This window comes from Lytechinus variegatus, chromosome 5, assembly GCF_018143015.1.
Source record: "Lytechinus variegatus isolate NC3 chromosome 5, Lvar_3.0, whole genome shotgun sequence".
NCBI classification, from domain to species: Eukaryota; Metazoa; Echinodermata; class Echinoidea; order Temnopleuroida; family Toxopneustidae; genus Lytechinus; species Lytechinus variegatus.
The window spans coordinates 26,913,844-26,926,262 of NC_054744.1; the positions used below are offsets into that span (position 1 = coordinate 26,913,844).

Below are 12,419 nucleotides of genomic sequence, written 5' to 3' on the forward strand. Positions count from 1 at the left end.
CTATTAACTAGTCGTTTTTGACTGATTTGTATTTAGAGTGGGCAACATGTTGATCATATACTTACGAGAATGATACACAATTCTTCCGCTTGTCTTTTAAATATTCATAAGCCTCTCTACATCATTTCCCCTTAAAAAAACAAATCAGAAAGCAGTATATGGTCCAATGCAATCCATTTTTTTTCTGAAGATAGAAAGACCATCATATTTTTAAGCTGAAAATCCATAACATACTTCTCGTGTTTTTTTAACTGATCAAGACTCCCATAATGCACCTGGATTTAAGTGTATGTCATAGATATGGTGCTATTTTCTGGATCAGTTCCACGGTTTAAAAGAGAAATATATACTGAATGGCATATACCAGTCATTCGTAACTGTGCGTAACTTTATGATCTACTTTATAATATTTATGAAGCGACTCATGATTCGAACAGATTAGTAATCCATAATAGATGGAAGTTAATTCAAAATGACTAATATAATCTTGGCTAAGATAATTATAAATAAGAAAACTACGAACGTATACAATGTCTATTACACGTAATTATGATTACACATAATAATTACGATATTCATACAAAGAGATTTTTGTAGATATTGTTGAAGAATGAATACACTTTGCTAAATGGATTGAGACGATTGCACAAACTCTCTAAAAATATCTGCACCATTTCGATGAAAAATAGAATAAGAATGGCGTGCATCGCCAATCAATATAACGATTGACAAAGGAATTAATACAAATTATGACATGAGACACCGTAAAGACAAATAAATGTGCACACTTAAACATGTTTTTCAATCGTGTGATGTGATTGTTGTTTATCATTGAGAAGTATTTATAGAATGATTGTCAATGATTGTCCACACAATGACTGCAATTACGGCCCTACGAAAGACATGGTACAGTGCATACACTAGTACGAAAAATCAAAACATTAATATTTAGGAACTGCTAAATACGAAGTAGGCCCATAGGCGGCGGAAGCGGGGGGGACGTGTCCCCCCTAAATTTTAGGTGGGGGGGTTTAGGTTGATGACCTTTTTTTTTTTTTCTTTGCTTCTCAAAAATTTTTGGGGCGCTTGTCCTATTTTTTACATGTGTCCATCCCAAAATTTCAGTTGGACACCCCCTAAATTTATTGGCTTCCGCCGCCAATGAGTAGGCCTAATGATTTTTTTATTATTGGAACTCGACGAATGTTACTAACTCTAATACGCCATCTACGATGAGGGTTTGATTGAAATTTCAGCCTGGCAATCAAAAGTTTTTGAGTACCAAACAGATGAATATTCCTAATTGCGAAAAATCCACGTTTTGCGTGGTATAAGGTTTAAGGCTGATATTTTCATATAGATTTTCAGAATATCAATTTGATAAAAAAAGTCACGAGATGATATGATAAAAGGTCACGAGATAATTTCAAACTAATCGATAATAGGCTATAGAGAAACTCGTAACCAACCCCTAATAAAAACAGTTGTATAGAAAAGAATATGCGTCACGGTACATACCAGTGGTGATATTAAGCAACTTGATAATTTGCATGCACAACAAATTTAAAGTGCATGGCCTATAATTGATAAATTAAATATATAACGAGAATTGCATTTATTATAGCACGTTATATATTATCATTTTTCGGATCACTGATCTGAAAAACATAGAACTTTCACAAAACTAAAGATAACTAAAGATAACTATGATAATCATGATAAAATGTGTAGCACTACTAATTTTGATTGTCAACCTTAAAAATTACTTTATGGGATAGTGATCAATACTATTGCTCTAATTACAACAACATAAAAAGGATGTCAAAGATATGTTAAACACATCGTTATAAAATAGAGAAAAGATAAACGTTATATTTCAGAACATGAAAACACATACCACAATAAATCCATGAGTATGTATTCAAGGTTTCACGCAAAATCAGTGTCTCGTAACATTGAATCGACCAAAAACCCATGGGTGCATGTATGTCGGTAGTGAATAACCGAACATTAAAAAGTCATCTTCATACTTTTTGTAGAGACGTTTAATCTGATTGGTCCATAATTGTAAGAAGTAATGATCGTATATGGAGCCTTTGGGACTGGGCGTATTGGAATGCGGTTCATATTTGACAAGCGAATGCATCCGAGCGCTTTTGAGCATATTGGTAAACTCCGGCGGCCCTTCCTCAAGCTTCCCGATGAAGTTATATTTAATTTCACAAGGCATTGCCAGCTTGGACGTCGGCTGCCAGAGGCTTGAAAAGATGTCGTCCGGGGCATCTTCCACAAAATAAGCGAATTCTTGAAAACTTATGTTCGAGGATCTGTTGTAATGCACACCCGTGTTCCACTTCCGGTATGTTTCCTCTATGATGGCTTCATATTGCTTGCTGTACGCTGACGGCGACAGGAATTTCCGGCGATACGCGGAAACAATACGCGCGAAGGGATCTCGGACAAATAACAACTTCTTGTACTCTCGAAGACGTTGTCGAATTTCTGTCTCGTCGTATGAGCTTAGAACTCGCCAGTTGTTTTCCTCCGCTGCTCCGCTCCCACGTTGCGATCCAGGGAAAGATAGCTGCTTGAAGGCATCCTTCCAGAAGTCGGACGCTGCCATCGGGACAGCCAAGAAGATGATCTCTAAACGATCGCTCACGAGGTAATGCGACAATTGCGTTCGGTTGGCGTTGATGATGCGTTCTAAGGTGCCGTTGCGTAGGTCGGGTCGTTGATCGCACATACGTTCTACTGCCTGCTTCCGTGCAGCCTGGATCTGGTCCCACGTGCGAGTCTTCAACGCCATCAGTTCTCTCCTCTTCATCGCCTTTTCCCTAGAGAGTTTTAACCTACGAGGTTCCACAAGGATAAGGTGATCTTCCTCAAGAGTTCTTGGACTATCATCACCTGCGTTATGTAGTTTCGTCCTGTTCTGATTCAGGAAACTTCTTGGCAGGACAAAAGTAATGTTTTTCCTGGGAATTTTCCTCGACCTTGCTTCATGGACAGATGAGTTGTGTCTTGATTGGACTTGATGTAGCTGATGCGTCAAATTGTGGACACTCTGTTTTCTGTTTGTAATATCCAACTGCTCTACATCCAAAGAAGATTGTGCTAGTTGTAACGAACCCGGTCTTGTAATACTTGTAGCTGTTATTAAAAAAAAGACAGAAATGTACATATATTATTGTGATCAAATGTAACAAATGTAAAACTGGTCTTTGAACTGGACCTTATTTCTTTTTGCAATTTTATTTTGTTTAAAGGTCAAGTCCACCCACTACAATATTGATTTGAATAAATAGAGAAAAATCAAACTCGCATAATACTGAAAATTTCATCAAAATCAGATGTAAAATAAGAAAGTTATGACATTTCAAAGTTTCGTTTCACTTCAAAAAAACAGTTATATGAACGAGCCAGCTACATCCAAATGAGAGAGTCGATGATGTCATTCACTCACTATTTCTTTTGTTTTTTATTGTTTGAAATATTTTGATTTTCTCGTCATTGTCATGTGAAATGAAGTTTCATTCCTCCCTGAACACGTGGAATTCCATTATTTTAACATTTTGTGCTTCAGGCAAAGAGGTCCTAATCGTCAAATTCGTAAAAATTGAAATATTGTATAATTCAAACAATAAAAAACAAAAGAAATAGTGAGTGAGTGACATCATCGACTCTCTCATTTGGATATAACTGGCTCGTTCATATAACTATTTTGTTAAAAATAAGCGAAACTTTGAAATGTCATAACTTTCTTATTTTACATCCGATTTTGATGAAATCTTCAGCATTGTGCTTGTCTGATTTTTCTCTGTTGATTCAAATCAACATTTTTCTGAGGTGGACTTGACCTTTAATCTTTTAAATCCCAAAGATAAATTATTTGGTTGATCTATTCGGCTCGTTAATAACCATAGTCGATTAGAAGTTCTTTTTTTTTTACCCTTAAACTGTCAAACTTCTCATTTTTTGGACACAGTGTCACACCATCTCCAATGCCCTACCCTCAATGTAAGAAGACCTGGGCCCCGTCTTTCAAAAAGTTAAGGTTGATCCGATCAACCACAAAGGCCAGCAACCCAAAAATGTAGAATGCATAATTATTTCAAAGTATATTCCAAGTATGATGTATATACTTATGCATACAATATCTTCTTGATAGATCAGTGTGAGCATGCTTCTCCTCGTTTCCAAAGGAATGTTATGTATATTCAATATTATGCAGAATTACGAAATTGATGCGGGATTTCTATAATTATTTGAGCAATGATCAATCGCAGCTCAGTCTCTGTCAAACGGTTCCTTGGTAAATGCATTTTAAAGGCTGTGATGTCCATCTGTCAATATCTGGTCAAAATTTATGTGACATTCATTTTGTACTTGTGGATGATTGGCTCAAAATGAGGGAAAACAGGTGAGCGTTTCCTGTAAGAAGAGATATATTTCATCCGACAGTGTGTGTGCTTAGTTAGCCAATCAAACTCAAGCAAAGCGCTTCTCATATAAACCAAAGGCAAGTTGTGTTACTTGTCTGACGATAAAATGTTGACGAAATGCCCTCCATATTATGTAGCTTTCAATTTATTTGAACCTTTGATCAGGGTTAAAATGGAGGTTAAATTCAAATTAAATCATGGTTTATTTCGTATAAAAAAAACAATTCATGTTACACATCCAAAAGGCTGAAATCAGCATGTTTACAATAGTTCACAATTCATAAATGGGTAAAAAAGCAACGATTGCAATTTAAACAGGTACATATGTTAGGAATTGCGATGTGAAAAACAATGAATTATATTTAAAGAGAGAGTGTAAATAAGTACTCATTAAATAGAATAAAATCGAATAAAAAATGTGTAAATAACTACAATATCAAAATATGATGAATATTAGACAATTAAAAATTGAAATAGTAATTGGATTGAAATGGAGGCTAAAACACTGACAAAAATAAACGTTTACCAACCTGTTTTGGAGCGTGGATAATGCAGCTGCATGGTGGTGTAGAAAAGAGAGCTAACGGAGAAGATGAAGATGAGAAGGATTAAGATACGGGTTACGAAGGCAGATCTGAGGCTAGGGGCCATGTCGTCAGGAAGGGGGATACTAACAACAGTCTCCTTGACAACCGGCTTCATTGCGAGATGAAACTTGCGATCGTCCGCACGGGCCTGGTATGGAAAAAAATGGATATGAAAATGTTGAAAACGAAGTTTGCCTTCGATGAAATCAGTTGATTTTGATGCAATTTGTTGTAAGCCAGGATAATGAATGTTAATGAAAGTAAGATTTGTCTATTTAAAGCATTGTATGAATGAAATATAAATTCATTCATCTTTTAAAGTCTGAAATCAATTGAAAATATGAGATATGAATTTACATTAAAACGAATTCAGTATGGAGCTACGGGCGAGGGAAGAAGCAAAAAAAAAAGAAAGAAAAGTATATAGCATGATATGAGAAAATGCATCTAGATAAGAAAAATTATAAGTTAAAGAAAGAGATAGATCGAACAAAGGATAAAGGAAGAGAACAACAGATAAAAGAGCGGAGAAAGAGACATTTCGATACTTTTTAAGAGACAGAAATGGAATTTAAGCGAAAGGCGAGAGAAATTAATACAAAGTCTGACAGATAGATAGCTATATATTAGATAGATACTTAGATATAGATAGATAGATACATGTATAATAGTTAAACAGATAATGAGAGATAAATAGACAAAGACATACACACACGCACACCCACACACTTTATACATTTTTATATGTAAAGAGAGAGAGAGAAACAGAATATACTTTATTTAAGAATAGATATCGTACAAATACAAGAATCATGAATACAGAATGTTCTTACACTGTCCAAAGGAATTTATTATTGTCGATTCAATCTTTCCTCGAACAATATCTCAACCCTTTCCAGTCGTATTTAAATCGAAGGACACCATCTCAATCATCTGAACATTTTGGGCATCCACGAGGTCGAAATTAAGCTCATAACTTTCCCGGAGAAGTTTACCTTCTCAACAAGTCGTCGCCAATCAACTCAACCTCCGACAATAGCCCACCATGAATACATCATATAGAGCTATTGAATACACCAAGTAAACGTATGGCTTCAGAGCAAACAGTCAACTGATGGATATCGGGCTTAACATGCATGCCCAGTATGTTTGTGTGCGCTTCTGATTTGAAGTCAGGGAAACACAATATACACACACAGCGTGGCGTACTTATATCCACACGTGGGTTCCGGTGTATAATGATATGCAAATCGGCGCCAAAATTACCAAACTTTCGTTTTTCCTTTTATTCTTTACTGAAATTATCGCTATGTTTCTGTCTTTCAAACTTTTTTGGTTGTTCTTTCCTAACTTTTTTATTATTATTGAGCATAACGTATTGTCTGATTTTCATCGATTTCGCATAGCACAAATGCCAAGATTTACGATAAGCAAACGCGCTTGAAATGATAATTGATATCCTCATAAATTAATTTGTTAGAAAGATTTAGTAACTAAAGTTGTGATACCATTAGGCCAATAAAATGTAAAAATATAGGCCGTAACCATTACCCATAACCACTTCAAAAGATAGCTCGGATGTGCAATGATCCCCATCCCATATAATCACGTGGTGCAGGTGGTCCTGCTGGTTTCAACTAAAAATTAATGCTTTATTTTAACCTTGGTCTATTGCTTAAAGTACAAGTCGACCCCCCAAAAAGTTGATTCGAATAAAAAGAGAAAATTTCAACAAGCATAGCACTGAAAATTCCATCAAAATCGTATGTATGTGTATTTTGACGTGACAGACGTGTATCAATCAGGTATGATTATTTACGTCTGGGACCGACCTTTAACGTCACCATCCGAAAGACGTGATCAGGGCTCGAACCTTGAACCTCTGCATCAATTTGTAACTTCCCCACAGCTTGGATTACAGGCGCACGCCACAACACCCAGTTGTGGCGTGTAGAATATATAAGAAAGTTATGACATTCTAAATCTCGCTTAATTTCAAAACAGTTATTCACATACTTGTCGGTATGGAAATGAGGAGAGTGATAACACCACTCATTCACTATTTCTTTGTATCTATATATGAAATGTGAAATATTCAAATTTTCCACCTGTTGTCTTGTGAAACAACAATTAATTCCTCCCTGAACATGTGGAATTAGCATTGTTTAATACTATATGGTTCAATCAAGTTGGTCCTTATTGTCAAATCTGTATAAAAAGTGAAATATTGTAGAATTCAACAAAAAAAAAAAAATAGGGAGTGAGGGACATCATCGACTGCGACATTTGCATGGCACTGAGTTATGCATATCACTATTTTGTCGAAAATAAGCGAAAATTTTAAATCTCATAAATTACTTATTTTACATCCGATTTTGATGAAATTTTCACAATAATGCTTGTTTGATTTTTCTTTATTTACTCAAATCAACATTTTCCTGGGGTGGACTTGACCTTTAACAAGTATCTAATACGTTGTTCCATTGTAACAGGTGCGGTCGTGAACAACAACTCAAAGAAAGATTCGAAATTGTATATTCAATTTACTTTTTTCAAACGTAATCAGTTGTATTTTATAGTCAACTCTAAGTGATTTTTGAAAAATGGTCAACATTTTTAAAGCAATTTTTTCTTTCTTCTTCTCCTTCTTCTTCTTCTTCTTCTTCTACTACTACTACTACTACTCTACTCTACTACTACGACGACGAAGACTACTGTAATGCTGTTTCCATGACAACAATATATATATGTATATCTCTCTGAAGAGTAACCATGGTAACAGCAAAATTGCAGTACTCACCAAAGAGTGAAGAAACCCGAATCACAGCAGTATAAAGCCTTATAATTCGAATATCGGTTATGATATATTAATTCCTACTGATCAGTCACTGGTACCTTGTCCTTTACCATCGGGGATCGAAGGGAAAGTAAATCAAACACCTTCTAATCCGCATTCCATCCCCAGATTGTACGACCAAGGTGATTCTATAAATAACATTCCATTGTAGAGAGCCTGATTGCTGGTCTCTATTTACCTTAAACTGATTCGCGGCGGCGCGGCGAAGCATTACGAGTGATTTTTTTTTAATAAATCTCAATTACAATGCATTTCTTACGTAACCCAAAGTAAAGCGGCCACTTTTCTTTTAGTTGCACGATCAGACGCAGTTCCTATAATGAATGATAGCTGGAAAAGAGAAGGGGCCGGGGAGGGGGTGATTTGCAACGTGCATTCATCTATGAGGAATATGTCAAGTAACATCATAATGATCCTCAAGGTCGTTTGTTCCATTCATTAACATTTCAGTTAGATATATTTTAAAGATTTGTATTTCATATTTTTTAACAAGTGCACACCTAGTTACCAATAATGCATATATAGCATTTCCATTTATTTGAAATCAGGATAAAAGAGCATTGTAGATTAAATGCCTTGCTCAAGGGCATAGGTGCCGCGGCCGGGGATCGAACTCCCTTTCTCGCTCGCGACTTTTTAGAAAGTTTTATCCGACGTACACTATGTATGCCTAATCATTCTTTTTTTCATTGAAATCAATCCTAACATAATTGATAAAATCGATTACATCAGCCATGAAGTAATCGAGTGGAGGTGCCGTGGCCGAGTGGTCTAAGGCGCCTGGCTATACATGAAAAGTCCGGACCGGACTTTTCATGTATGAAAATGTATAAATGTATGACAATGTATAAAAAAATAAAACAATGTAATTTTTCACCTTTTCCATTTTTGTTTTTTCACGTTTTCCTTAATTATTGATGAGGGAAGGTGTTGCGTTTTTTAATTCCTTTGGTGGGTAATACATTAGGGAGAGAAGTAGGAGTACGTGTAAAAGTATATTTTCTGGAGTAGAAGAAAGTGAATTAGAAAATGGTGTGGTAGTAGTATATAGCAACAGCTAGTTACCATAGAAACGGTAAGCTCACCAACCCTGTTGACCTATCGAATGAATAGAATCGATTCTGTGCCTTCGAGCAACGCAAGCAAACTGGATTTAAAAAAAGAATTATAAATTTGAAAGTATACTCTTTACCACCAAATAAACACTTGTTCTATGAAATACCGAAATGTTTTTAATTTCACATTTTGACTGTAAGTCTAAAAATATATCAAGCTTTAGAATATGAAGGGGAAACTCCCTCCCCCTAAAACGCAACATTCGAATACGAAGTAAAAAAAAAATCACACTACCTGTAAAAATAGGGTGGAAATAGGCATATACTGGTATAAAACTATTAGGTGGGTCTGATATCCTAGACTATCCAAGTTGACATGAAGACTCTCTAATTGATTGCGTCAGTTTAATTTAGCTATGGAGATTGACAATGGTTGAGATCCCACACAAAGGTACGACTTGCATGAAGCAAATGGCACAAAAGAAGAGCCCTTTATTGACATAAGTTGCTGGAGTCAAAATGACTTCTTTTCTTCTCGAACCATTAACAGGTGATTGTTTCTTTTACTACATAAAATGATATTATTTGACACGAGTCTTCGATTGACTGTTGACATTTCATGTCCATGCTATCCATCAATATTGTGTGAATTGTTATTCGATGTTCAAACCATAAATGTGAATTTCACTTAAATTTAATTCAAATTTAAGTGAAATGTACCATTTTACGAGGCCGCCATCATTTTCAAGCTTAACCGCTCACGATGGCGGTCTCCTGCATTCGTTTAAACTGTTATTTTATTTTCATTGAATATTGCTACTTTTTAATATTAATTTTTCATTGCTTTGTTATGACTATTTCTTAAATTGTTTTGTAAAACTTAATTGTATCACCTAGATGTTATGTTGAATATTTATGCTGAGTGCAGAAATAAATTCAAATCAAATCAAAATCAAATCAAAATGGTTTGTGCCATCATTGCTGCAAATATTTACAAGAAATTCATCTTTGTATATAATGCAGTACTCATGCGGATACTTACTGTGTCAAAACAATTAAAATATTAATATACACTAGATCACTAGATTATATATATATATATATATATATATATAAATGAATATTCAGAAACATATGATTATGCCTACTCTAGCATGTTAGCATTTTCTGAGTTCAAAAGAAAAACGATTTTGCCTGTTTTACTTGTTGTCTTTGTATGCGAACCCCTTACTTTACAAGTTATAAACTTTTGGGGTTCCTTCTGATTATTTCTTTATTCATTTAATGAATGTATCAAACTAATAATAATGAATTATCATCATCATCATCATCTCCGAGATAGGCTGTAGAGCCCTTTGAAGATTACAGCAGATGATTGCGATGATGATCACATCATCATCATCATCATCATCATCATCATCATTATCATCATCATCATTATTTTAACAAAAATAATGATTTTTTTAAGAGCTGGAAACAAAAAGTTACATATAGGGCGTAGTCTAGAATAAATAAACCGATAATAGGTAATCACAACCAGTCATTACAAAAATACTGATAGTTCGAGCTCGATTGGAATAAATTCATGAACTAGATGATTTTTCCTTTCTTTCCATTCTGAAAAATGGGGGAGACGAGAGTTTATGTCAACCGCCAGAATGCAGGAGTAAACTAACAGTCACGCACCAACCAGGGAAGTTCCCTGCACCAACGAAACCGACTCCAAACCGACAGATAATAACGTAACTATTGCCGTGTATGTACTGCAGTATGATCGCAGGTGTTAATTGCTATTCAACAAAGCTACCCCCCCCCCCTCCTCCGACTCACAATTCCTCTCCATTGTACTGGAAGGTGTCTAATCCATGCATAATTCGCATTATTTAATTAGCAATCACCTTTTTTCTATCATATTCACGTCAGAGAATCCAAGAAAAGAATTCAATGATTTACAATGTCAATCACATGAGTGACACCCTATTACCACTCATTATAAAGAAACTACAATAAAGCCTATTCAGAAGATTGACAAGACCCGTGTCCTGTTTCCCAAGCCATTCAGGGGCCGCGGAACGGTTTTCAAAGTGGGGGGGGGGGGCTGACCATAAAATGCAAAAAAACCCCAAATCCTATGGTCATTTTTATGTTTTTGTACACGGTTTTGGGGAAAAAATTGGGGGGGGGGGGTTGAAGCTCCCGTAGCCCCCCCCCCCACTTTTGGCTCAGCCTCTGACTTGCAATAACAAATGAACACTTTCTATGACAATTATTTGACTATCAGCAAGTCAAAATGAATTATTTCAATACCTTTGAAGTTTCAATAAACGGTTATTTTAAATATGTAAATTTGATGAAATGGCCCCCGGTCAGGGCACTGTCTTACAAAACGTTGTGATTGATTCTAATCAAGAAATCAAATTTCGATCGGTCTGACATTCAGCAAATAATATTATCTCATCATGGCCTTTGTTGGAAATATAATAAGTTCAAATTGAATAAATTCAAGCAAGATGCAGAGCTGAAATAAAACTGAAAGGTGAGTTCTCGCCCCGGAGAAGTTTGGATATGCAAAAAAAAAAACCTCACCTCGGGTGGAAAGAGCACGACCCCAATACTAATTTCGATCTAGATGACAATAATAAATAATGGTAATATCTTACATCTCATGCCACTTTATATGTCTTTCCATAATATCCTCATGCACAAGGCAGATCCTGTCATCTCATTGTCACCCCTCGTTATAACTTGAACAAATGGGCGTCTGTCACTCCACTTCTATGACGATCAATATTTTCCTTTACCGGTATATTGTTTCTATGATGGTTCTATTGTCACTTGAAACTAATTGTCAATGACCGTGGACCACAGGTCCAGATCAGGGGTTCTATGAGAAAGAGAACAAACACGAAAGAAATGGTGGAAGTTCCAAAGAGTTCGTGAATCCAGGCTATACCACTGATCTCTCCCCTATATACACGCAACAGGAAGAGATTTAGATTCTCTTTGATAAGAGCAAAATGCACTATTTATAGCATCTAACAATTATCACAGAAGTCGATAAAATTGTTTGTCGTATCAGTTCACATTTATGAATCAAAAGCAAGAATGTCATAGATGAGTGATAAAAAATAATGCAACGAATAACATGAATATAACAGCTCCACGTGAAAGCATTTCGAGGGGAAAACCTAACATCGTATTGCACAGGGGCGGATCCAGGATCTTTCGAAGGGGAGGGCACATTTTCCCCGCGAGCAAAAAATTGACAAGCAGGCAAGAAGAAAAAAAAGAAAAGAAAAGGGTTTCAACTAAAAATTAAAGGGATTACGTCCACTAAAAAATTTGACAAGCAAAAAAAAAGAGGCCTTCACATAAAAGGGCAGGGGGCACACTTTTGCTTCAACGATATATTTACATGACAAAATTTAATTGTGCCTCTCAAGGGGGGGGGGGTGGGCACGAGCCGGTTGTGCCC

General features: G+C 35.8%; 1 protein-coding gene across 4 annotated transcripts; it reads right to left on the reverse strand.

The window, feature by feature from the left end:
* Positions 1-1,698: 1,698 nt before the first annotated feature.
* Positions 1,699-11,914, reverse strand: LOC121415847 (carbohydrate sulfotransferase 11-like). 4 transcript variants are annotated; one of them, XM_041609210.1, is made up of 3 exons: positions 11,605-11,914; positions 4,976-5,180; positions 1,699-3,153 (listed from the first exon to the last, which is right to left on the reverse strand). In XM_041609210.1, the coding sequence occupies exons 2-3, from the start codon at positions 5,145-5,147 to the stop codon at positions 1,940-1,942; spliced, it is 1,386 nt and encodes a 461-aa protein (XP_041465144.1). In that variant the 5' UTR covers positions 5,148-5,180; positions 11,605-11,914; the 3' UTR covers positions 1,699-1,939. The 4 variants fall into 4 exon arrangements, with proteins under 4 accessions (XP_041465144.1, XP_041465142.1, XP_041465145.1 ...); XM_041609208.1 differs by lacking the exon at positions 11,605-11,914 and adding an exon at positions 7,833-8,176; XM_041609211.1 differs by lacking the exon at positions 11,605-11,914 and adding an exon at positions 6,028-6,384.
* Positions 11,915-12,419: the final 505 nt, after the last annotated feature.